This window comes from Budorcas taxicolor, chromosome 3 (genome assembly GCF_023091745.1).
Source record: "Budorcas taxicolor isolate Tak-1 chromosome 3, Takin1.1, whole genome shotgun sequence".
Taxonomy (NCBI): domain Eukaryota; kingdom Metazoa; phylum Chordata; class Mammalia; order Artiodactyla; family Bovidae; genus Budorcas; species Budorcas taxicolor.
Window position 1 is genome coordinate 82,750,802 of NC_068912.1, and position 27,728 is coordinate 82,778,529.

A 27,728-nucleotide genomic window follows, 5' to 3' on the forward strand; every position below is an offset into this window, starting at 1 on the left:
GAGACAACAGTTTCAAGAAATTCATCAAAACCCAAGCAATCATGAAGAAAACAACACCACTTCACATCATAGTCAAACTATTTCAAACTAGTGATAGAGAAAAAAAATCTTAAAAGCAGTGAAGAGTAAAAAAGACATTATGCGCAAAGAAAGATAAGGATAACATCACATTTCTCACAGTAAACAAAACAAGCAAGAAGATAAATGAATCACAGCACGCCAGGCCTCCCTGTCCATCACCAACTCCCGGAGTTCACTCAAACTCATGTCCGTTGAGTTGGTGATGCCATCCAGCCATCTCATCCTCTGTCGTCCCCTTCTACTCCTGCCCCCAATCCCTCCACCATCAGAGTCTTTTCCAATGAGTCAACTCTTCACATGAGGTGGCCAAAGTACTGGAGTTTCCGCTTTAGCATTATTCCTTCCAAAGAAATCCCAGGGCTGATCTCCTTCAGAATGGACTGGTTGGATCTCCTTGCAGTCCAAGGGACTCTCAAGAGTCTTCTCCAACACCACAGTTCAAAAGCATCAATTCTTCGGCACTCAGCTTTCTTCACAGTCCAACTCTCACATCTATACATGACCACAGGAAAAACCATAGCCTTGACTAGATGGACCTTTGTTGGCAAAGTAATATGTCTGATTTTCAATATACTATCTAGGTTGGTCATAACTTTCCTTCCAAGGAGTAAGAGTCTTTTAATTTCATGGCTGCAATCACCATCTGCAGTGATTTTGCAGCCCCCAAAAATAAAGTCTGACACTGTTTCCACTGGCATGCTGTGATTCACGGGGTTACAAAGAGTCAGATACGAATGAGTGACTGAACTGAACTGAAGAAGATAAAAGGGCAATATCTTTAAAGCCACAGAAAGAAAAAAACCATCAACCCAAAATTCTATACTCAGCAAAAATATCTTTCAAAAATGAAAGCAAGACTCTTTCAGAGATACAAAAGCTGCAAGAATATATCACCAGCACCCCTGCACTGTAAGAAATGTTAAAATAAGTCCTTCAAGCAGAAAAAAAATGAAATTTAGCAGATAGAAATATGGATTCATACAAAGGCATGAGAAATACCAAAAATAAATACATGAGCAAATACGTAAGTTTTCTTACCACTTAAATCTATTGAAAGATATTGACTGTTGAAACAAAAACAATAACAATGTATTGTGGCATGTATAAGACACAAATAAATAAAATATATGACACTAACAGCACAATAAAGACAAGGAGGAGGGAAGTGCAATACACCACTCCAAGGTTCTTATACTATATGTAAGTTGATATAATACCACTTGAAGGTAGACAGTGATAAGTTAAAGATGTATACAAAACCTTAAAGTAACCAGCAAAACAACATAATAAAAAGTTATAGCTAATCAGCCAGCAAAGAGATAAAATAGAAACCAGAAATATTCAAATATTCTGAAAGAAGGTAGAAAAGAGGAAAAGGGAACAAAGCAGATTTAACAAATAGAAAGTAAACAATGAGATGACAAACTTTACTATATCAATAACCATATAAAAGGTGAACACAGGCATATCTTGTTTAACTAATCTTCACTTTATTGTGCTTTGCAAATAGTGAATTTTTTACACCTGAAGCTTTGTTGACAACCCTGCATTGTCAGATGATGATTAGCACTTTTTAGTCATAAAGTAATCTTTAATTAAGGTATGTAGAAGCAACTGTTAGAACCGGACATTGAACAATGGACTGGTTCAAAAATAGGAGCACATCAAGGCTGTATGCTGTCACTCTGCTTACTTAATTTATATGCAGAGTACATCATGCAAAATGCCAAGCTGGATGAAGCACAAGCTGGAATCAAGAATCTCAGAGGAAATATCAATAATCTCAGATATGTAGAAGACACCAAAGGTAGAAAGCAAAGAGGAACTAAAGAGCCTCTTGATGAAGCTGAAAGAAGAGAGTGAAAAAGCTGGCTTAAAACTCAGCATTTAAAAAAGCAAAGATCATAGCATCTGTGCCCATCACCTCATGGCAAACAGATGGGGGAAAAATGGAAACAGTGACAGATTCTATGTTCTTGGGCTCCAAAATAACCGCATTGGTGATTGCAGCCATGAAATTCAAAGACACTTGCTCCTTAAGAAAAGCTATGACAAACCTAGACAGTGTATTAAAAGCAGACACATCACTTTGCCAACAAAGGTCTATATAGTTAAAGTTATGGTTTTTCCAGTAGTCATGTACAGATGTAAGAGTTGGACCATAAAGAAGGCTGAGGGCTGATGAATTGATGCTTTCTAACTGTGATGTTGAAGAAGACTCTTGAGAGTCCCTTGGACTGTAAGGGGATCTAACCAGTCAGTTCTAAAGGAAATCAATCCTGAATATCCACTGAAAGGACTGATCCTGAAGCTGAAGTTCCAATACTTTGGCCACCTCATTAGAAAACACCCTGATGTTGGGAAAGATTGAGGGCAGGAGGACAGGGAGTGAAAGAGGATGAGATGGTTGGATGGCATCACTGACTCAATGGATTTGAGTTTGAGCAAACTCTGGGAGATAGTAAAGGACAGGGAAGCCTGATGTGCTGCAGTCCTTGGGGGCACAAAGAGTTGGACATAACTGAGTAACTAAACAACAATATTATTTTTTAGATATAATGCTGCTGCTGCTACTGCTGCTGCCAAGTCACTTCAGTCGTGTCCAATTCTGTGTGACCCCGTAGACGGCAGCCCACCAGGCTCCCTCGTCCCTGGGATTCTCCAGGCAAGAACACTGGAGTGGGTTGCCATTTCCTTCTCCAATGCATCAAAGTGAAAAGTCAAAGTGAAGTCGCTCAGTTGTGTCCGACCCTCAGCAACCCCAGAGACTGCAGCCTTCCAGGCTCCTCCTTCCATGGGATTTTCCAGGCAAGAGTCCTGGAGTGGGGTGCCACTGCCTTCTCCGAGATATAATGCTATTGCATGCTCACTACACTATTATTCTGTGTAAATACAACCTTTATATGTACTGGGAAATTTTAAAAATTGTGCAACTTATTTTATGGCAATATTTGCGTTATTGAAATGGTCTGGAACCAAACCCACATTATCTCCAAAGTATGCCTATAGTCTAAACAACATAATTAAAAGGCAGGGATTATCAGATTGGATAAAAAAGCAAGATTCAACTATTCACTTCCTACAGGAAACAAACTTTAAACATAAAGACAAATAGATTAAATGTTTTAGAATATTTAAAAAGATATACCATATAACCCTAAGCAAAAGAAAGCTTAATATAAGATAGTATATTTCAGACCAAAAAATATCAGCAGGGATAAATAAGGGTTTTATAATTATAAAGGGGTCAATTCATTAACAGACCAAACAATTCTAAATGTTTATGCATTCAATAACAGAGCTTCAAAATTGATAAAGCAAAAACTAATAAACTGCAAGGAGAAATAGATAAATCCACAATTACAGTCTGAGATTTTAATATCGCTCTTAACAAGTAGGACAGTGCAAGAATAAAGATTTGAACTCAATCAACTTGACTTAACTGTCCTTTTAGAACATTTCAGTAATAGAATACACATTCTTGTCAAGCACACAAAGAACATTTACCATATTTAGAACATTATACCATATTTAGACCATACAGCAAGTCTCAATAACTTTAAAGAGATTAGAATCATAAAAGTGTTTTCTTTGAACACAATGGAATTAAAAATCAATAACAGAACAAGATCTGGAAAATGTCCAAATTGAGCAATGTACTTCTAAATAATTAATTTCTTCCTACATACCCTTTCTTAGTAAATGGCAAAAAGTCATGTTTCAAAAAATTCCACATTGTGGGATCTTATTTCCATAACACTTGGGCATAATCTTGGCAATATCTGGAATAAGAGAGATCCATGAAAATAGCAGAGACAGCACAAGAACCAAAACCATATCCAAGAAGACCCTTTGAAATGTAACTTTCATGCCCTTCCTTCTGTTCTATAAAGTGATCCCTAGGCAAAGCTCCACCCTGGGCTGGTTTCAGCTCAGAAAAAAACTTTTATTATTTCCTAGCCTCTGTGCTACCCTCTCTACTTCTTAAAAACTTTTTTCCCCTTTTTTCCATGTACATTTTTTTTGTCCATAGGTTAGAATGATTGTCTATAGGCATTCCTCAGCCCCAAAATTAGGAAGGAGAGAGCCTTATCTCCAGTTATTATTGTTAAATCCTTTGGGTCCCTAAGAAAGAACTGGTATGCTAGAGATAACCACACATACATTTTTTCCTTAATGGTCTCTGGACCCATCGTGTTCTGAACCATCTAAGAGAAAATCTAAAAAACTCCTAGCCAGATCGGGACATGGTATCTAAGGGGAAATGAGGCTTTCTTAAAATAAGATAAAATCCTTAACTGCTTCTCTTACAGATACCTTAATTTTTTATGAAATTTTGGTATTTGATCAAAATAATACTGATTGGAAGGACCATTTGGATTTACATACCATGAACATTGACTTAACAATGCACAGCATGATACCAAACTCTGGGAAAGAAAAATTGCATAATATAAGTTTGTAGTTCAAGAAAGGTAGCAAGATAAATTTAAAACCTTGAAAAAGCAGGACAGACTTTGCATAAAGTAGTATAATCATATTAAGATTATAACCTTATAGGAATCTTATACTTATTTATCATCACAAATTAATTCATTGTAGATAAGTCAGAGGGAGGCAAAATAAAACCACTGTGATTGGAAGACACCATTTTCTAAGCAAGCACTTAGATCTGTGAAACAGATTGCCAACACCTTCAAACTGAAAGGGAATTGAAACAACTGAACAAACTATCCATCAGATAAATGTCAATAAATAATGAGAGATGAGTGACTCTGGTTAAAGTAATTTGACCAAAATCTTTAGCAAAACAAAAAAACTATTAGAAAATCTTTACATAATAGAAAAAGATAATTAAAAAATCAAGAATTTAAGTGGGAATGTGATCCATCAGAACTAGATTGGAAACAACTATTATACACTGATGGCTCTATAAGAAAAAAAAAGAAAAAATATTTATCTTCTCTGGCTCTGTCCACTCAAGTGGCCTGGAGAAATGATATCTCCACAATGACACCTTTTTCTACACAAGAAACCAGAGTTCATTGGGAATGGCTGATTTCATATCTGAGGCTGAAAAGTATAAAGTGGGCATGGCACACCTACTTAAGGAAGAAAATAGGAAATTTCCCAAAATTAATTAGCATTTGTTGACAGATAAGCCAATCTGAAAGAAATTTCCACTGGCTAATTTGAGTACCTTAAGATTACTGGTGGAGACTGACCAATGCACAGTATAGAACCTAAAAACCTATGAGTCCATAATGATATACAAAGAAAGAAAAGATTAGCATTAAAATATTTCAAATGTGATAAACAGAATATTATATTACTATTGAGCCTACTTAAATCTACCTTGTAGGCTTGTGAGAATTAAAGACATTTCTCAAAGAGTTTAGCATGATGCTTGACACATAGTAGGCACTCAATAAAGGGTATAAATTATTAAAAGAAAATACACAATAATTACAGAAAGGATGAGTATATGTAAGAATTCAGAAACATCAAATACAGTAAACAGTTTCAGAAATTAGAGCATCTTACAAATTGGAAAACTTACCATTTTTAGGTTAACTAGAAGGTATACTTTTAATTATTATCATATACTTTAAAATTATCAGAGAATTTGATTAAAAATATCAAGATATCAATTCAAATAATATTTATTTATCACTCATACTGTAAGTCCAAAACTATGAGGGAATATAATAAATGGAGTACAAATGGTACGAACTTTAATTTCAAGGAATTTACGAGAAACTCAAACCACATGGCAGTATTTTATGTAACATATTTTATGCGTTAGGAATTAGCATAGTTAACCTTCTATCCATATTTTATGTGTTACATAAAATACAGGTTCTTAAAAGATATATGCCAAAATATATGCATAAAAAGTAGAATACAGATTGCCAGGGGCCGAAAGGAAGAGAGGAATGAGGGAAAGGGAGGGAAGTTGCGCAGTCGTGTCCGACTCTTCGCGACCCCATGGACTGCAGCCTACCAGGCTCCTACGTCCATGGAATTTTCCAGGCAAGAGTACTGGAGTGGGGTGCCATTGCCTTCTCTGGAAAATATTCTACTTAATGTTAATTACTCTAAGACATGTCTATATTAGATAGGTCAACAAACAAACATTAATATCAGGTATTTAATACTGAATATTTCCCAGTTCACATGAACCTGGAATTTATTGCTTAATTTAGAATTCTTTGATTTGTAAGTGCTTACCTTTTTTTAAGCCAAATAAATACAGCTCATTTACAAATTAACCTCAAAAATATTACCCAGAGACAAAGACATACCAAGACATATTTAGACAGCGCAAGATCTAGCTTCATTTTCTAAGTTTAGTCATGAATTAGATATTACAATATAAAATTTACTAGCTTATAAAAAATAGTTGACAGTACTGTAAAGTAAAATAAAGTTAAATAAATAAATAAATAAAATAAAATAAAATAAAATGGGACACCCATGGTGGATTCATGTCAATGTATGGCAAAACCAATACAGTATTATAAAGTAAAATAAAGTAAAAAAAATAAATAAATAAATAAAATAAAAAATCGTTGAAATAAATAAAATTTTTAAAGTCTTTTTCCCCTTTTCCCTCAGTCTCAGGAGTTAGAAATAGTCTAGATAAGTGTTTCTGAGAGCCCTGGTCTCAAGGCACAGGGAAAGAAAATCAAGTTCTAACAAAATGGCAGCAGGTCTACACCAAATGGTGGCCAGACAAAGCAAAATGGCCATCAAAAATCACAACACAGAACACAGAGTTAAAACACACACATATAAATCTGGCAATCCTCATCAGACACTCCCTTAAATACAAGAATAAGGGAGAGGAATGAGGAGTTACTGTTTAATGGGTACCAAATTCAGTGTTACAAGATGAAGAATTCTATAGATGAATGGTAATGATAGTAACACAACATTATGAATGTATTTAATACCACTGAACTGTACACTTAAAAATGACGAAGATGTCAAATTTTGTGTTATATGTATTTTACCACTTAAATACATAAAAATAACTGGAAGTAAAAAACAAAAGAAATATGTCAAAGGTAGATTAATCTAGAAATAGAATAATGAAAACAACACAGTGAGTTTCTACAAAGATTTTTAAATGAATTACAAATTTAGTGCTTACCTTCATATTTAAAATGGTAACATTTTCCAAGTAATAATACAGGAGAATTTCTACTAAAATATGTCTTCGTTTTCAACACCCAACCTAAGTAAGACAAAGAGAAAGACAGTTTTGCAATTAAGGGATTTCAGACTAAAAGTTTAGCAGCATTTTCTTTTATTTCATTTCAAATCACGAATTCTCAATACAGATGTACATCTTTTACAAGTGGAGCAAAACTATGTTGACAATGAACTGAAAATACAGGGCTACTGCTGCTGCTGCTGCTGCTGCTAAGTCACTTCAGTCATGTCCGACTCTGTGCGACCCCAGAGACGGCAGCCCACCAGGCTCCCCTGTCCCTGGGATTCTCCAGGCAAGAACACTGGAGTGGGTTGCCATTTCCTTCTCCAATGCATGAAAGTAAAAAGTGAAAGTGAAGTCACTCAGTCGGACACGACTCTTCACGACTCCATGGACTGCAGCCTTCCAGGCTCCTCCATCCGTGGACCTTCCAGGCCAGAGTACTGGGGTGGGGTGCCATTGCCTTCTCTGAAAATACAGGGCACTTACATTAAATATTTTCAAATAAAGCTAAGTATTTTAACCACATTCTATCCACTTAAAGATCATAACAGAGAAAACATTTTAGTTTTAATTTATTTTCAAACAGATCACAATGTTTTCACGGTATAAAAATTAAAAGTTAAAAATTCTACTCCAGTTTCCTTGACACCAACCATCTTCCGAAAGGCAATAAGTATTACCAATTTCTTGTATTTCCTTCCATTTTAGATAACTTAAAAGTTTAAAATATTTGAACATTCCAATGAAGTAATTTAGGGATAAGATCACAGAATATACTGCTGCTGCTGCCACTAAGTCACTCCAGTAGTGTCCAACTCTGCGCGACCCCGTAGACAGCAGCCCATCAGGCTCCTCTGTCCTTGGGATTCTTCAGGCAAGCATACTGGAGTGGGTTGCCATTTCCTTCTCCAATGCATGAAAGTGAAAAGTGAAAGTGAAGTCGCTCAGTCATGTCCGACTCTTAGCAACCCCATGGACTGTAGCCTACCAGGCTCCCCTGTCCATGGGATCTTCCAGCCAAGAGTACTATAGGTTGCCATTTCCTTCTCCCAGAGTATACTAATGCTTATGATAAAAGTAGATCGCTGAAGTTTCCTAGGGAAATCTGTTTTAACCCCATCATTTCGGCTTAATAAGGATTTCTGAAAGTGATATACGAAGCTTTCAGACATTTTCATCTCAATTTTCCACCTCCCAAACCAAATCCTCAATCCTCAACTTTTAGCTGCAAACTCTAACTCTTTCAATTTTCTTCCAACTAAATTGTCTATATCTAAAAGGTACTACCCTTTTGGCTTTTTATGATGCCATTAATATTCTCTATTTCCTAAGAAAAGCACTTGCCCATTATATTCCTGAATATTCCCAAGTATATGAAATTCCTGCATGCTAATGTAGCTTTAAAAAGCAGCTCCTAAAATGTAAGAACAGAGAAACAGAATCTGAAACTGGGAGTCAAGACTAGTCTAGTCTTAAGCAGACCAGCATTTATATTTAACAGAGTTGTTACAAATTTTAAATGAGTGACTTTTATGAAAGTGCTTCCTTAAAGACTATAATACAAATAAGTACAAAGAACAAGTACATTAAAATATGTATTTATAATAAAAATCATACAAGTATCTGAGTTTGGTACTGAAACAGAGACAATGGAAAGTCAGATACACTGATTAGACTTTGGATTACTCCAAAGTCTAATTTGCAGTACTCCCCCAAATGGCTTCTCTGTCATCAGTCTTTCCCCATGCTAGCATATGCCACTTATCCCTGCCAAATTAATCTCCCTGTGGCTCAGCTTTGATTAGGTAATTCATCTACTCATTTGCTCAAAAACCAACCTCAATGACTCATTAACCTAACAGATTTATAATGAACTTCTCTGTGATACTAAAGACTTTCTTCAATATGATACAAATTACCTTTAGAGCTATCTTTTCCACTAATTTTCATCTATACTCAAAGCAGGCTTTACTATTTGGTTCATATTATTCCATGACAAAATTATCCTCCCCAATATCAGCCCATTTCAATCCATTTAAATCATCTTCTAGTTCAAACATGCAGTTTTTGTTGTTCCCAATTTACGAGTGTTATTAGTACCATGCTAGAATGATTTTAACCCCCTAACCAGTAACAATTCCCCCCTCTCCAAAAGGCAATATTTCCAAAGTAAGTCCTAAGAACTTTATAAACACAACCTTAAAAACAAACAAAAAGCCTTTAAGGAGGACTTCTCTGTCCCTATGCTTTACCTTCAACCTACACCCTCTTACCAGTCACCAGTCCTTCCAAAAGAAAGAAAGGTGAATCTGCGTCAGAGTCTGAGGCTCTGCAATGATCTACATTTTACATAAGCAATAAGTTATAGTGCACAAAGAGAGTAGAAGTTGTCTCCTAAGAGTCAGGCCTAGAGTTGACATAGCCTCCTTTCTCATTCTATTGGTTGACGTAAGACACAGTCCAGCACAGATTCAAATGAGAAAAAAAGACAACACAAAATGTGATTCACTGAGGACTGTCTTAGGAGAGTCACCATAAACAAACTGTTACCCCAAAACCTACAGTCCATTAAGTTAGCAATTATAAAATCACAAATAAAGCTTTAAAAGATGCAAACAAATCAAAGACATTGAAACAGTAGAGATGATAACAATTTTCTGGAGGAACAGAAATCATGAAGGATGATTTAGAAGAAGGATGAATTATTTAATATTTTAAAAAGGAAATCAAGTTTATATACCTCATAAAGACATGTAAATAAGGGGGTGGGGAGGAAAGCAAAAATTAAATATTTTTTCAAAAAAGTAAGGTCCAGTCTCTTTTAAAATGTAAGTGTTATGCCATTTCTAGTTCTGTCTTCATATCATAATACTGACATCGATAAAAAAATAATTCTAAATTATGTTCAGTGTATCCAGAAAACAGCAAGAATAGGGAGCCAAGGGAGGCTGGACTTGAATACAGTTTCAAGACTCATCTAGATACGTGACCTTGAGCATGTCAATCTCAGTTTTCTAATTTCCAAAAAAGGAAAACCTTAAAAAGATAGGAGATATAAATCCCAGAAAGATCTCTAACTCAGAAAGATATGAGATTTAATTGATAAGGTACATAAGCTATAATATACTGGTTGGTGCTCAATCAATTTCAGTCCTTCTTCACTACATAATGATTAAGGGATCAATCCAAGAAGAAGACATAACAACTGTAAATATTTATGCATCCAACATAACAGCACCTCAATACACAAGACAAACACTAACAAACATAAAAGGGGAAACTACAGTAACACAATAATAGTAGGGGACTTTAACACCTCACTTACACCAATGGACAGATCATCAAAACAGAAAATTAATAAGGAAACACAAGCTTTAAAATGGGGTTCAGGATGGGGAACACGTGTATACCTGTGGCGGATTCATGTTGATGTATGGCAAAACCATACAATATTGTAAAGTAATTAACCTCCAATTAAAATAAATAAATTTATATTTTAAATAAATAAATAAATAAAATGACACATTCAACCAGATGAACCTAACTGATATCTTTAGGACATCCCAGCCAAATACAGAAAAATACACTTTCTTCTCAAGTGCACATGGAACATTCTCCAAGACAGACCACACTGTGGGTTACAAATCAAGTCTCAGTAAACTTAAGAAAACTGAAATCAATCATCTTTTCTGACCACAATACCTAGATAAAAATTACAGAAAAAAAAAACTTAAGAATACAAACACATGGAGATTAAACAACACATTTCCAAATAATCAACTAGTCACTGAAGAAATAAAAAGGGAAATCAAAAAATTCCTAGAAAAAAATAACAATGAAAACAGTGACTCAAAACCTATGGGATGCAGCAAAAGCAGTTCTAAGAGGGAAATTTATAGCAATACAATCCAATCTCAAGAAACAAGAAAAACACAAAATAGACAACATAACTTGACACTGGAAAAAGAAAAATAAAAAAAAAACCCAAAGTTAGTAGAAGGAAATAAACTATAAAGATTAGAGAAGAAATAAATGAAAAAGAAATGAAGAAAACAATAACAAAGATTAATGGAACTAAAAGCTGGTTATTCAAGAAGATAAATAAAATTGACAAATCATTAGCCAAACTTATCAAGAAAAAAAGGGAGAAGAATCAAATTAACAAAATTAGAAATTAAAAAGGAGAGGTTACAACAGACAACACAACAATACAAAGGATCATAGAAGACTATTATAGGCAATTTTATGTCAGTATTAAGGACAATCTGAAAGAAATGGACAGATTCTTAGACAAGTTCAACCTTCCAAGACTGAACCAGAAAGAAATAGAAATTATGAACAAGCCAATCACAAGCACTGAAATCGAAACTGTGATCAAAAATCTCCCCAAAAACAAAAGCCCAGGGCCAGATGGCTTCACAGGTGAATTCTATGAAACATTCAGAGAAGAGCTGATGCCTTCCTTCTCAAACTTCCAAAAAATTGCAGAGAAAGGAACACTTCCAAACTCATTCTACAAGGCTACCATCACCTTGATACCAAAACCAGATAAAGACATCACCAAAAAAGAGAAAATTATAGGCCAATATCACTGATGAACATAGATGCAAAAATCCTCAACATATTCAAACATCATACAACACAACACATTCAAAAGATCATACACCATGATCAAGTTGGGTTTATCCCAGGGATGCAAGTATTCTTCAATATACACAAATCAATCAATATGATATACCATATTAACAAACTGAAAGATAAAAGTAATATGATAATCTCAAAATTTGCAGAAAAAGCTTTTGACAAAATTCAGCACCCATTTGATAAAAATTATTCAAAAAATGGGCACAGAAGGAAGCTACCTCAACACAATAAAGGCCATATATGATAAACCCAGAGCACATATTAATCTCAATGGTGAAAAACTGAAGGCATTTCACCTAGATCAGAAATAAGACAAGGGTGCCCACTCTTGCCAATATTATTCAACATAGGTTTGGAAGTCCTAGCCACAGCAATCAGAGAAGAAAAAGAAAAAAAAAAGAATCCAGATTGGAAAAGAAGTAAAACTCTCACTGTTTGCAGATAACATGAACTACACACAGAAAACCCTAAAATAGTGTCAGAAAATTGCTAGAGCTAATCAGTGAATTCAGTAAAGTCACAGGAAAGAAAATCAATACCCAGAAATCAATTGTGTTCCTATACACTAACAATGAAAAGTCAGAAACAGAAGTTAAGGAAGCAATCCCATTTACCACTGTAACCAAAAGAATAAAATACCTAGGAATAAACCTAACTAAGGAGAGGAAAACTGTAAGACACTGATGAAAGAAATCTAAGATGACATAAACAATGAAGAGATATTCCATGTGCCTGGGTTGGAAGAATTAATATTATGAAAATGACTATACTACCAAAAACAATCCCTATCAAATTACCGATGGCATTTCTCACAGAACTAAAACAAAAAAATTCATAATTCATATGGAAATACAAAAGACTCCGAATAGCCAAAGCAATCTTGAGAAATAAGAATGAAGTTCAAGGAATCAACCTTCCTAACTTCAGACTATACAGCAAAGCTTCAGTCATCAAGACAGTATGGTACTGGCACAAAATAAAAAGAAATACAGACCAATGGAACAAGATAAAAGCCCAGAGATAAACCCACACACCTATGGGCACCTTATCATTGACAAACAAGGCAAGAATATATAATGGAGAAAAGATAGGGTCTTCAATAAGTGGTGCTGGGAAAACTGGACAGTTACATGTAAAAACAATGAAATTAGAACATTTCCTAACACCATATAGAAAGATAACTCAAAATGGCTTAAAGACCTAAATGTAAGACCAGAAACTATAAAACTCTTAGAGGAAAACATAGGCAGAACACTGTATGACATAAATCACAGCAAGGTCCTATTATGACCCACCTCCCTTGAGTAGAATGGAAATTAAAACAAAAATAAACAAGTGGGACCTAATTAAACATAAAAACATTCGCACAGCAAAGGAAGCTATAAACAAGCTGAAAAGATAATCCTCAGATGGGGAGGAAACAATAGCAAATGAAACAACTGACAAAGGATTAATTTCCAAAATATACAAGCAGCTTGTGCCACTCGATACCAGAGAAACAAACAACCCAATCAAAAAGTGGGGAGGAGACCTAAACAGACATTTCTACAAAGACGTACAGATGGCTAATAAGCACATGAAAAAATGCTCAATATCGCTCATTATTAGAGAAATGCAAATCAAAACTACAATGAGGTATCATCTCATACTGATTAGAATGGCCGCCATCAAAAAATCAACAATAAATGCTGGAGAGGGTGTGGAGAAAAGGGAATCCTCTTGTATTGCTGGTGGGAATGTAAAATAATACAGCCACTATGGAGGATAGTATGAGACTCCTTAAAAAACTAGGACTAAAACTACCGTATGACCCAATAATCAAGGGTATCTGCCTTGAGGAAACCAGAACTGAAAAAGACACATTGTACCCCATCTCGCACGCTAGTAAAGTAATGCTCAAAATTCTCCAAGCCAGGCTTCAGCAATACATGAACCATGAAATTCCAGAGGTTCAAGATGGTTTTAGAAAAGGCAGAGGAACCAGAGATCAAATTGCCAACATCCGCTGAATCATAGAAAAAGCAAGAGAGTTCCAGAAAAACATCTACTTCTGCTTTATTGACTATGACTGTGTAGATCACAATAAACTGTGGAAAATTCTGAGAGACATGGGAATACCAGACCACCTGACCTGCCTCTTGAGAAATCTGTATGTAGGTCAGGAAGCAGCAGTTAGAACTGGACATGGAACAACAGACTGGTTCCAAATAGGAAAAGGAGTACGTCAAGGCTGTATATTGTCACCCTGCTTCTTTAACTTATATGCAGAGTACATCATGAGAAACGCTGGGCTGGAAGAAGCACAAGCTGGAATCAAGATTGCCAGGAGAAATATCAATAACTTCAGATATGCAGATGACACCACCCTTCTGGCACAAAGTGAAGAGGAACTAAAAAGCCTCTGGATGAGAGTGAAAGAGGAGAGTGAAAAAGTTGGCTTCAAGCTCAACATTCAGAAAACGAAGATCATGGCATCTGGTCCCATCACTTCACAGGAAATAGATGGGGAAACAGTGGAAACAGTGTCAGACTTTATGTCTGGGGGCTCCAAAATCACTGCAGATGGTGACTGCAGCCATGAAATTAAAGACGCTTACTCCTTGGAAGGAAAGCTATGACCAACCTAGGTAGCATATTCAAAAGCAGAGACATTACTTGGCCAAGAAAGGTCCGTCTAGTCAAGGCTATAGTTTTTCCAGTGGTCATGTATGGATGTGAGAGTTGGACTGTGAAGAAAGCTGAGCACCAAAGAATTGATGCTTTTGAAGTGTGGTGTTGGAGAAGACTCTTGTGAGTCCCTTGGACTGCAAGGAGATCCAATCAGTCCATTCTAAAGGAGATCAGTCCTGGGTGTTCATTGGAAGGACTGATGCTGAAGCTGAAACTCCAATACTTTGGCCACCTCATGGGAAGAGTTGACTCATTGGAAAAGACTCTGATGCTGGGAGGGATTGGGGGCAGGAGGAGAAGGGGACGACAGAGGATGAGATGGCTGGATGGCATCACTGACTCGATGGACATGAGTCTGAGTGAACTCCAGGAGTTGGTGATGGACAGGGAGGCCTGGCGTGCTGCAATTCATGGGGTCACAAAGAATTGGACATGACTGAGCAACCGAACTGAACTGAACTGAACCGAACCCCATCTACACATGTTCATTGCAGCACTATTTACAATAGCTAGGACATGGAAGCAACCTAGATATCCAATGACAGAAGCAAAGCGAAGCGAAGTCGCTCAGTCGTGTCCAACTCTTTGCAACCCCGTGGACTGTAGCCTACCAGGCTCCTCCATCTATGGGATTTTCCAGGCAAGAGTACTGGAGTGGGTTGCCATTTCCTTCTCCAGGGGATCTTTCCAACCCAGGGATAGAACCTGAGTCTCCCGTATTACAGGCAGACGCTTTACTGTCTGAGCCACTAGGAAAGCCCTTTCCAACGACAGATGCATGGACAAAGAAGCTGTGGTACATATACACAATGGAATATTACTTGGCCATGAAAGGGAATGCATGTGAGTCAGTTCTAATCAGGTGGAAGTCAGAAAGAGAAAAACAAATATCATATATTAACACATATATACACTATCTAGAAAGATGGTACTAATGAACCTATTAGATCTAGGGCAGCAATGGAGACGCATAGAAAACAGACTAATAGTCACAGCATGGGAACGGAGAGGGTGGGATGAATGGAGAGAGTAGCATGGAAACATATACACTACCATATGTGAAACAGATAGCCAGTGAGAATTTGCTGCATGACTCGGGGAGTTCAAACAGGTGCTCTGTGACAACCTAGAGGGATGAGATGGGATGGGAGATAGGAGAGAGGTTCAAGAAGGAGGGGACACCTATGGCTGATTCATGGTGATGTATGGCAGAAACCAACATAATACAGTAAAGTAATTATTCTTCAATTAAAAACAAATAAATTCAAAAAAATGTTTTAGTACTTCTTAAACCACACATGGTAAAGAACCCATGTGCCAGTGTAGGAGACCTAAGAGACACAGGTTCAATCCCTGGGTCAGGAAGATCCCCTGGAGGACACCATGGCAACCCACTCCAGTAGTCTAGCCTGGAGAATCCCACAGACAGAGGAGGCTGGTGGGCTATAGTCCAGAGGATTACTAAGTGGGACATGACTGAAGTGCCTTAGCATGCACACAAACCACCCATACAATACAAACTCTAAGCCAGGAATGGATACATATTAAACATTTTAGAATAATTTTCATCAATAAAACGAAACTAAAATACTATTCTCTAACTCAAAACTATCTAGAACATGTGACTGACTGCTCAGTCACTAAGTGGTGTCCAGCTCTTTGCAACCCCATGGACTGTAGCCTGCCAGGCTCCCCTGTCCATGGGATTTCCCAAGCAAGAATACTGGGGTGAGTTGCCATGTCCTTCTCCAGAAGGTACCTTCTGGAGGGTACCCTTTTCCAGGGTAACATACAGTTACCCTGAACATTCTGTTCTTCAGAGATTAGGGATTACCATAATCTTGCTATACCCACTTAATATCTAGATAGGGAAAGCTACACATATGTATATAATAGTTTAAATATCAATTCCTAGAATACTGCTAAAATGTGTTAGTTCCAGTATGATAATTTCCAGACCTTATAAATGAAATCTTCATCACATAACCTATCCATCAGATTAAATGACTGAAAAGAATGTAAGTCTCTATTTGCAGATGGCATGAGCTTACACAGAAAATCCTCTAGAATCCACAAAAACCTATTAGAACTAATAAAGGAGATCAAGTTTACAAGACACATGATCAAATCACAAAAAAATCAATTGTATTTCTATAGACTAACAAAGAATATGAAAAGAAATTAAGAAGACAATCCATTTTAAAATAGCATTGAAGGACTTCTCCAATGGTCCAGGGGTTATGACTCTGCTTTCCAAAGCAAGGGGCGAGGATTCAATCCCTGTTCAGGGAACTAAGATCCCACATGCTGCAAGGTGTGGCCAAAAATTGGAAAAATATTACAAATAAAATAGCATTGAAAAGAATAAAACATTTAGGTATAACTTTAACAAAAGAAGTGTAAGACTTACAGAAAACTACAAAATGTCATGGCAAGAAATTTAAAATCTAAATAAGTGTAAAGACATCCCATGTCTATGAATTGGAAATCTTAATATGGAAGTATTCTGTTAATATGTCAATACTCTGAAAATTGATCTATAGATTCACTAAAATCTATATAAAAATCCTAGCTGAATTTCTTGCAGAATTGATAAGATGATCAAAAATTCATAGGGAAAATGCATGAGATCCAGAATAGTTAAAACAACCTTGGAAAAGAAGAGCAAAATTGGAGGAATCATACTTTCCAATTTCAGATCTCACAAACAGCTAAACTGTTTGTGAGAGAATGTTGTATTGGCATAAGAACAAACATATAGATTAATGGAATAGAACTGAGTGTCCAGAAATAAACCCTTTACATCTATGGTCAACTGATTTTAGATAAGGGTGGCAAGACCATTCAATGGGAAAAGAATATTCTTCTAAACAAATGGTGCTATGACAACTAGACAGCCACATACAAAGAATGAAGTGGAACTTCTACCTCACATCACATACAAAAATTAACTCAAAATGGATCAAGGACCTAAATAGAAGAGCTAAAAAGAAAAAATATCTTTAAAAATAGGTGTAAAACTTCATGATCTTGATTTAATCAACATTTCTTAAATACAGCATCAAAAGCATAACAACAAAGAAAAAAATAGGTAAAGTGGGCCTCATCAAAAGCAAAGTTTTATGCTTTAGTGGACACTATTAAGAAAGTGAAAAGACAATTCAAGATTGAGAAAAAATATCTGCAAATCATATTTTTGCTGGGGGACTTTCATCTAGAATATATAAAGAACACTTACAACCCAATAATAAAAAGACAACCCAATCTTAAGACGTGTAAAAAATTAAATGGACATATCTTCAAAGAATACATACAAATGGCTAATAAACACATGATAAGACACTTACCTTCATACAGTCATCAGGGAAATGCAAATCAAACTTACAGTGAGATATTTCACACTCACTAAAATGGATCTAATTAAAAGATGGACATTAACAAGTACTGCTGAGGATATAGAGAAATTTAAACCTTCAAACATTGCTGTAGCAGTGTATAATAGTCCAAACAGTTGGGTAGTTCCTTGAAAAGTTAAACTTAGAGTTAATATATGATCCAGTAATTTTACTCCTAGGAATATAGCCAAGAGAACTGAAACTAAGTTTACACAAAAACTTGTACACAATATTCACAGCAGTACTATTCATATAGCCAAAAAGTAGAAATAACCCAAATGTCTATCAACTAATGAGTGAGTAAAGAAAATGGCATATATCCATACAGTGAAACAGCACTCAACCATATAAGAGAATGAGGTATTGATACATACATGCAACAACATGGATGAACTTTGAAAACACTGTGCTAAGTGAAAGGAGTCAAAAACAAAAGACCACAAGTTATGTGATAGCATTTATATGAAAAGTCCAGAATAGGCAAATCTATAGAGGCAGAAAGTAGCATGGTGGATGTCAGGGATTGGAGAGAGATGGGGAAGAATAGGGAGTATTCTTATACTGCTAATGGGTACAGGGTAACTTGGAGGGGTGATAAAAATGTTCTCGAGTTAGTGACGATGGTTGTACATTTCTGTGCATATACTAAAAAACCACTGAATTATACCCTTTAAAAGGGTGAATTTTAGTAGCAAATGATTTATCTCAAATTTTCAAAAAATTAATGTCTATAATCTTCAAAACGCAATGTTAAGTTATTACCAAGTTTTAACTGTCTAAATAGCTAGCTGGCCATGATTTCCAGTGAATCAGGAGTCAACAGCCAACTGTGTTTTACTTGAATTTGCACTGCCTACGGGTTTTACTAAATTTTTCCATTCCTATTTTATGGATATGAACTTCTTCCTGTTGACAATAATTCTCTGAATATTTCTCCACCTTTGAATGATTCTTCATCGACAGTCTGTTTCCAGTCTGAAGTAGGCTTCAAAACAACCATATGATCCTTACCAGACCTCTATGCAAACCAAGAATAACTAAGCTATAATTGTCTGAGTGTGCTCCTAGAAGGAAGTTATATGTATCAGAGTATGAACTTTATACGGTCTGCTTTCTGTGTTCAGGTATCTATTTTGATTGGTTCCTGGATCAGACATGAGGCTGCCTGAAATTGAGTCTGAAAAACTGAGGTAGTATCCGTTACCTGAATAAATTATATCTGCTTTGGCATTTTCTTTTTTAAAGGACCTGAGTTTCTAAGCAATATTTATGAGGATATTTGGCTCTTTCTTTAGGAAGTATTCTTATATACTTTGTAACTGACATATATAGAGAATATATTATTTTCTATATATTATTTGTAACTGACATATATAGAGAATATATTATTTTTATTCCTTACAGAAATATTTCATTCAAGGAAAACCTCAGCAATTGTTACTGACTGAATAAGGGAGATAATACATATCTTCAAATATTTCTTTGGATTACATAATTTTCAAATCATGATACTTACTATATTTCATGTTGTTCCAAGCAGATATAAATTTAGTTTTCAGCTTATCGACATCATCTGTTCCTGTGGCCTCCATATTCAGATTCTAAAGAAAAAGCCATCACTTGATTGCATTCTTCTGTAAGTTTAGTCTTTTGCTCTGACATGAAGAAAAAGTTAAAGAAAAATAAGTAATGAGTACATATTCTGTGGTGTAATACCTGCTAAAGTTACTTAAGCTATTAAATACAATTTAAACTAGAAATGAGCAAACAAATTTTTCATTTTACAGAATAAAAAATAATATATACATACATATTTCAATTACAAAATATATTTAATACCAAATATACAACAATAGAAATTATCACACAAGAGACTTCCCTGGTGGTCCAGTGGCTAAGACTCTGTGCCCCCAATGCATGGGGCCCAGGTTCAATCCCTGGTCGGGGAACTAGACCCCACATGCCACAAATAACAGTTTGCATGCTACAATGAAGATCTATGATCTGTATGCCAAAACTAAGACCAGGCACGGCCAAAATAAATAATAATAAATAAATAAATGTTTAAAAAAGTTATCACATAAATCCAAACAATAACTCCCCATTGCTACTGCTGCTAAGTCACTTCAGTCGTGTCCGACTCTGTGCGACCCCATAGACGGCAGCCCACCAGGCTCCCCTGTCCCTGGGATTCTCCAGGCAAGAACACTGGAGTGGGTTGCCATTTCCTTCTCCAATGCATCAAAGTGAAAAGTCAAAGTGAAGTTGCTCAGTCATGTCCAATGCTTAGCAACCCCATGGACTGCAGCCTATCAGGCTCCTCTGTCAATGGAATTTTCCAGGCAAGAGTACTGGAGTGGCTTGCCATTGCCTTTTCCAGTTATTAAGTCACTGCTTTCATATAAAGCCTAATCATTTTTTTAAATTAAGGCATTTCCTATATATCCTTCTTACAGCAGCATTTTTTTAAAAAATAGAAAGGCTTAAATTTACAACAGACAATGCTTTCTTACTCTAAAACAAGAATAAATGTAGCTTATAGGTATTTGTTTTTTAAATGACTTGATGGAAAATTGAGATATGTTATATGTAATTTGAAAGAAGAACAAATTATTACTGAAAATACTCCAGTTTATTTGTAATAATTCACAGATAGTTTTCTTTTCAAGAAAAGAATACAGGGCCTTCCCTAGTAGCTCAGTGGTAAAGAATCTGCCTGCCAAAGCAGGAGACACAGGTTTGATCCCTGGTCCAGGAAGATCCCACATACCAAGGAGCAACCAAGCCCATATGCCACAACTACTTGGCCTGTGCTCTAGAGCTCAGGAGCTGCATTCACTGCGTTCACATGCCACAGTTACAAAAGTCTGCAGACCCTAGGGCCCATGCTCCACAAAAGAAGTCACTACAGTGAGGCCACATGCTGCAAAAAACAGTAGTCCCCACTCTCCACAACTAGAGAAAACCTGCATGCAGCAACGAAGATCCAGTACAACCAAAAAAAAAAAAAATTATAAAAGAAAAGGAAAGCAAAGCAATGCCACATAGAACACTATCCTTTCAGAATTATAAATATCAGCTCAATGGGATTGGTACATTCGCTTCTCTAACGATACATATTCCATTTTACAATATGTATTGGAAGTTACTAATTAAACATTACAATTATGGCAGAAGAAAGCATGATTCAGTAGAAGAATTTAAAAAGTCAGTGAGACTAAGGAGCAGAGTCCAAAAAAGTGACATGTGTGTGGCTATTGGGTTAGACATGGTCCAGAGCACACAGGGCCCTGCATCCTGTGTTAAAAATTTTGTTCTTTATGCAAAGAGCAATGGATGCAAACAGGAATGTCAGAATCTGATTCTGTGGGTTTGTGTGATTTTTTTTTTTTTTTACACTCCAACACAGAGAAAACAGATTGAAAAGGGACAAGAGTAAAGGGTGAAAGTTTACTATTATTGTATAGGATGAGGAGAAAGATGGTAGCCTGGACTAGAGCAGTGGAGATGGAGACAAATGGGCACACGAAGAAATGGGTCAAAAATTCATTTGGTCTTGGTGATAAAATGAATGTGAAAGGTGAAAAAGAGAAATATGTCAAAGATATACTCAGGTTTCTACCTTGTGAAATTAAATAGATGGTGCCAATCCCTTAAATAAGCAACATCAGGAGAAGGGCAGATTAGAGGGATAAGATCACGACCTGGATTTATGTGGAATTCGAGACACCTCTGAGATATAGTAAGGAATCGTTCCCTTTTGAATTGAATCACTCGGGGTAACTTATTGCCAGGCACTGTTCTAAGAAAAGCAGATACAGCTTAGGACAAAAGGAGTAAAATTCTTGCTTTCATGGAGTTTACTTCCTAGACATTCTTAAAGAGGCCATCAAGGCAGTTGGATATATAGATCTGGAACTCAAAGCTGAGGTTTGGGCTAGAGCTGTTGAGAACTGCTGATGTACAAATGGAAGAGCCAGAGCTATAAACATGTTTCTCAACGATTCTGCCTCGTTCATGATGACACCCCAGCCTTAAGGATGATATTCAAAGCCCTTCATGAAATTACATCTGCCCACTTACTCAGCTTTCTCTCTTGCCACTCCCTCACATGCACCATAGACAGAAGCCATTTTAATATTAATATGAAAGCTTCCTAAACTTGACATGCTAATACCTCCTTGCCTTTGCATGCACCGTTTCCTCCACCTAGAATGCCTTTCAGCTTACCCTCACTTTTTGATGGCCTTATATCATAAATACTAAGACCCAGTTTAAGTTTGTCCTCCTCAGATTCCTTAAAAAACTGGGAATAAAACTGCCATATGACCCAGCAATCCCACTGCTGGGCATATTCCCCAAGGAAACCAGAATTGAAAGAGACACATGTATCCCAATGTTCACTGCAGCACTATTTACAGTAGCTAGGACATGGAAGCAACCTGGATGTTCATCTGCAGAGGAATGGATAAGGACATTTTGGTACATGTACACAATAGAATATTACTCAGCTATAAAAAAAGAAATGCATTTGAGTCAGTTCTAATGAGGTGGATGAACCCAGGGTCCATAAGAGTGAAGTCAGTCAGAAAGAGAAAGACAAATACTGTATATTAACACATATATATGGAATTTAGAAAGATGGTACCAACGATCCTACATGCAGGGCAGCAAAGGAGACGCAGACGTAAAGAACACTTTTGGACTCTGGGAGAAGGAAAGGGTGGGAAGATTTGAGAGAATAGCATTGAAACATATACATTACCATATATAAAACAGATGACCAGTGTGAGTTTGATGCATGAAGCAGAGCACCCAAAGCCGGTGCTCTAGGACAACCTAGAGGCATGGTGTGGAGAGGGCGCTGGGAGGGGGGGTTCAGGATAGGGGGATACATGTATACCTTTGGCCAATTTGCTTATGTATGGAAAAAAATCATTACAATGGTGTAAAGTAATTATCCTCAATTTAAATAAATACATTAATTTTTTTTAAAAAAGAAAAAAAATTTATCCTCCTCTGGTAAGATCAGTAAATTTTCTACCCTTGTCCCAACTTCAAACCAATACAGAAGTCCCTCTTTTTAGTCCCTTAGGGTCCTATGTCTTCCTCTATCACAGTACTCATCACACGTTATAATCATTTGTTTCTTACATTCTCTTACATTAGCCAGTCAACTTTTTAAGTGTCCTTAAATTGTGCCTGACACACAATTGGTCCTCAAAATAAATTTAAGTAAATCACAAACTGATAAATTAATGAAAAGTAGCAGTATTTTACCTGCTATATTTAGAATTCTTTAATTGACAATGAGAATAAAGGAGAAAAATTTCCTCCCAAAAGTGCATTATTTAACAAAATTTGGAAAAGTAGGAGTAAAGTTTATAAAATGTGTGAATTACACATAGCGAATCTGTATGATGGACTATATATCCATTTAATACGCCCCTGAAGAGTCTGTGAAAATGGGGAAACAATACACAAAACCTAAAACTTCATGTATCATAAAATACTTACTGGTTGGGATCTCAGAGGGAGGCGAGGAAGTTTTTAAAAAAAGTATACCAATGACAACAGTTTCCCTAACAAACTGTGACTGATTATTTTTATATCACTATGGCTCACATTTTCCAAATCTTACACAGAGAATATATGTAATGTTTAGAATTTTAAAAGTTTAGCTTTAAAAAGCCACCAACCATGAATCTCCTAAATCAAAAATGTTTAAGAGAGTGTAAGGAACCACTACACTGTTCTCCATAGTGGCTGTACCAATTTACACTTCCACCAACAATGTAGGAAAGTTCCCTTCTGTCTACACCCTCTCCAGAATTTACTATTTTAAAACTTTTGGGCGATGGCCATTCTGACCAGTGTGGGGTGATACTTCACTGTAGTTTTGATTGCATTTCTCTAATAATTAGCGATGTTGAGCATCTCTTCATGTGCCTGTCAGCCATCTGTACGTCTTCTTTGGAGAAATGCCTATTTAGATCTTTTACCCATTTTTTGGTGGTGTGTTTGGTTTTTTGATATTGAATTGTATGAGCTGCTTTGTATATTTTAGAGGTTAATCCTTTGTCAGTCACATCATTTGCAAATATTTTCTCTCACTCTGTGCATTGTCTTTTTCTTTTGTTTATGGTTTCCATCACTGTGCAAAAGCTCTTAAGTTTAATTAGATCCCATTTATTTTTTTTTTCACCTCCATCACTCTAGAAGACACATCCAAAAAGATACTGCTGTAATCTCAAAGAGTGTTCTATGTTTTCCTCTAGTTTTATAGTGTCCAGTCTCACATTTAGGTCTTTAATCCATTTTTTAATTTATTTTTGTGTGTGGTGTTAGAGAATGTTCTAATTTCATTCTTTTACAAACAGCTGTCCAGTTTTCTCAACACTACTTACTGAAGAGACTGGAGGGTCTTTAAAAAACTAAAAACAAAACTACCATATGATCCTGCAATCTCACTCATGGACATATATCCAGACAATACCGCAGTTCAAAAAGATATGCAACCCAATGTTCAATGTTCACTGCAACACTATTTACAACAGCCAAGACATGGAAGCAACCTAAATGTCCACTGACAGATAAATGATAAAGATGTGGTGCATACACAATGGAATGGTACTCAGCTGTAAAAAAAAAAAAAAAAAAAAAGAGTGAAATAATGCCATCTGCCACAACATACATGGACCTAGAGAATATCATACGAAGTGAAGTAAACCAGACAAAGACAAATATCATATGATATTGCTTATATTGTGTTGTAAAACAGGAACAAATGTTGTCAGTCAATTACATGTCAAAAACAAACTCAAAGAAAAGAGATTAGATTTGTGCTTACCAGAGGCAAGGGGTGAGCAGAGAAGAAATTAGAAGAAGACAGTCAAAAGATATAAACTTCCACTTAAAAGTACTAGAGATGTAATGCACAACATGACAAATATAATTTTGTATGTTATATATGAACATTATTAACAGAATAAATCCTAAGAATTCTCATCACAAGAAAAAAATTTCTTTAATTTTGTATCTATAGGAGATGATGACTAGTCACTAAACTTATTGTGACAATCATTTCATGATATATATGTCACATCCTTATACTATACATATTAAATTTATATTAATTTGTGATACTAAACATAGAAAATTCTAAAAATGCTACTAAAAAGCTACTAGAACTTATCAGTTGTTTCAGAAAAGTTGCAGGATACAAAATTAATACAAAGAAATCTGTTGCATTTCTATACATTAAAAATGAATGATCAGAAAGAGAAATTAAGGAAACAATCCCACTTATCATCAAATCAAAAAGAATAAAATATCTAGGGATAAATGTACTTAAGGAGACAAAAGGCCTGTACATGAAATCATAGCTAATGCAGTAAGTCAGTAAAAGGCTGTAAAAGGTATATACACTGAGAAGAAATAAAACTGTCTTTCTTCATAAATGACATGATTATCTCCAGTGGATATTTTAAAGAATCAACAAGAACAACAACAACAACAAAAACTGCTAGAAATAATAAGTGATTTCAGCAAGGCTGTAGGATACAAAGTTAATGCACAAAAGTTAATCACTTTCCTATATACCAGCAATGAGCAAGCAGCAACTAGAATTTTAAAAGACATTACCATTTATATTAGCACTCAAAAAATATTAAATAGATATAAATCAAACAAAATATATACAATATCTACATGAGGAAAAGTACAAAACTCTGAGAAATACCGAAGAATACCAAAATGCCAAATGGAAAAATATTCATGGCTAGGAAGACTCAATGCTGTCAATATGTCCACTCTTCCATAACTGATCTATAGATTCAATACAATCTCAATCAAAGTTCCAGTGAGTCATTTCGTGGACACTGACAAACTGGAGACATTTATATGGAGAGGCAGAAGACACAAAATAGCCAACATTATACTGAAGAACAATTTTGGAAGGTGGAGTCTACCCAACCTCAAGATTTATTATAAAGCTACAGCAATCACAACAGTGTGTCATTTCAAAAGAACAGACAAATAGATTAATGGAACAGAAATAGATAGACATAAATATAGTCAACTGGTCTCTGACAAAGGCAAAAAGCAAAACAGCACAGCAAAGATAGTCTTTTCAACAAATGGTGCTTTAACAATTAGACATCCACATGCAAAAAATTAAATCTTGACACAAATCATACATCCTTCACACACAAAAAATTAACTCTAAATGGATTATAGATCTAAATGCAAAACACAAAACTATAAAAGTCATGGAAGATAACACAGAGGAAAATCCAAAAGACCATCAGTGTGGCAATAAATTTTTAGATTTAACACCAAAGATATAATCCCTGAAAAAAATAATTGGCAAGCTGGACTTCATCAAAATTAAAAATTTCTGCTCTGCAAAAGACAAGGTCAAGGACTTCCCTGATGGTGCAGTGGATAAGAACCTACCTGCCAATGTAGAGGACACAGGTTTGATCCCTGGTCTGGGAAGATTCCACATGCCACAGAGCAACTAAGCCCATGCGCCACAGCTACTGAAACCAGCACACTCTAGAGCCCACACGCTGTAACTACTGGGCCCCCATGTCACAACTGCTCAAGCCTTTGCACCCTTAGAGCACATGCTCAGCAACAAGAAAAGGCAGTGAAATGAGAAGCTCATGCACTGCAAGTACAGAATAGTCCCCGCTCGCCACAGCTAGAGAAAGCCCACACCCAGCAATGAAGACCCAGTGTCACCAAAAATAAATAAATAAATAAATGACGTGGTTTTGTTTTCTATTTTTTAAAGATAATGTCAAGAGAATGAAAAGATCAGGCCACAGACTAGGAGAAAACATTTGCAAAAGACATATTCGATAACAGACCATTATCCAAAATATAAAACTTTTAAAACTCAACAGTAACAAAACAACCCTATTTAAAAACAGACCAGGACTTTCCTGGTAGTCCGGTGGTTAAGAATCTGCCTGCCAATGCAGGGGACACAGGTTCGATCCCTGGTCTGAGAAACTAAGCCAATGTATCACAACTGAGCCCACACATCACAACTACGGTGTTCTCTGCAACAAAAGAGTAGCCCCGGCTCGCAGCAACTAGAGAAAACCCACAAACAGCAACAAAGACCCAGCACAGACCAAAACAAATAAATAAATAAATAGTTTAATGGGCTAAAGATCTTTATAGATACCTCAACCAAAGAAGATCTACAAATGGAAAGTGAGCATATGAATAATGCTTCACATCATATGTCATCACAGAAATCAAAACAATAGTGAGACCCCACTACACACTTGTTAGAATTACCAAAATCCAAAACACTGACAACACTAAATGCTGGTAAGGATAGGTACTCTCATTTACTGCTGGTGGGAATGCAGCTAATTTGGAAGATGGTTTGGTGGTTGTTGGTTTTTTGTTTTGTTTTGTTTTTCACAAAACTAAACATACTCACAAGATCCAGTAATTGTGCTCCTTGGTATATACCCAAATGAAATGAAAACTTATTCCCACACAAAATCTTGCCCACAAATATTACAGCAGCTTTATTTATACCTGCTAAACTTGGAGACAACCAAGATATCCTTCAGTAAGTGAATGGATAAATCAACTAGGGTACAAACAGACAATGGAGTATTATTCAGAACTACAAAGAAATGAGCTATCAAGCCATTAAATGATATCAAGGAAAACTAAATTTAAAGTAA

General features: G+C 36.0%; 1 protein-coding gene across 1 annotated transcript in view; it reads right to left on the reverse strand.

The window, feature by feature from the left end:
* ATG4C (autophagy related 4C cysteine peptidase) overlaps nucleotides 1–19,604 on the reverse strand; it is a 72,047-nt gene extending 52,443 nt beyond the window's left edge. Inside the window, exons 1-2 of the mRNA XM_052637662.1 lie at nucleotides 19,529–19,604; nucleotides 7,238–7,321 (exon numbers count right to left, since the gene is read on the reverse strand). Coding sequence (XP_052493622.1) covers nucleotides 7,238–7,321; nucleotides 19,529–19,604 — 160 coding nt within the window. The remainder of the gene's footprint in view (nucleotides 1–7,237; nucleotides 7,322–19,528) is intronic.
* Nucleotides 19,605–27,728: the final 8,124 nt, after the last annotated feature.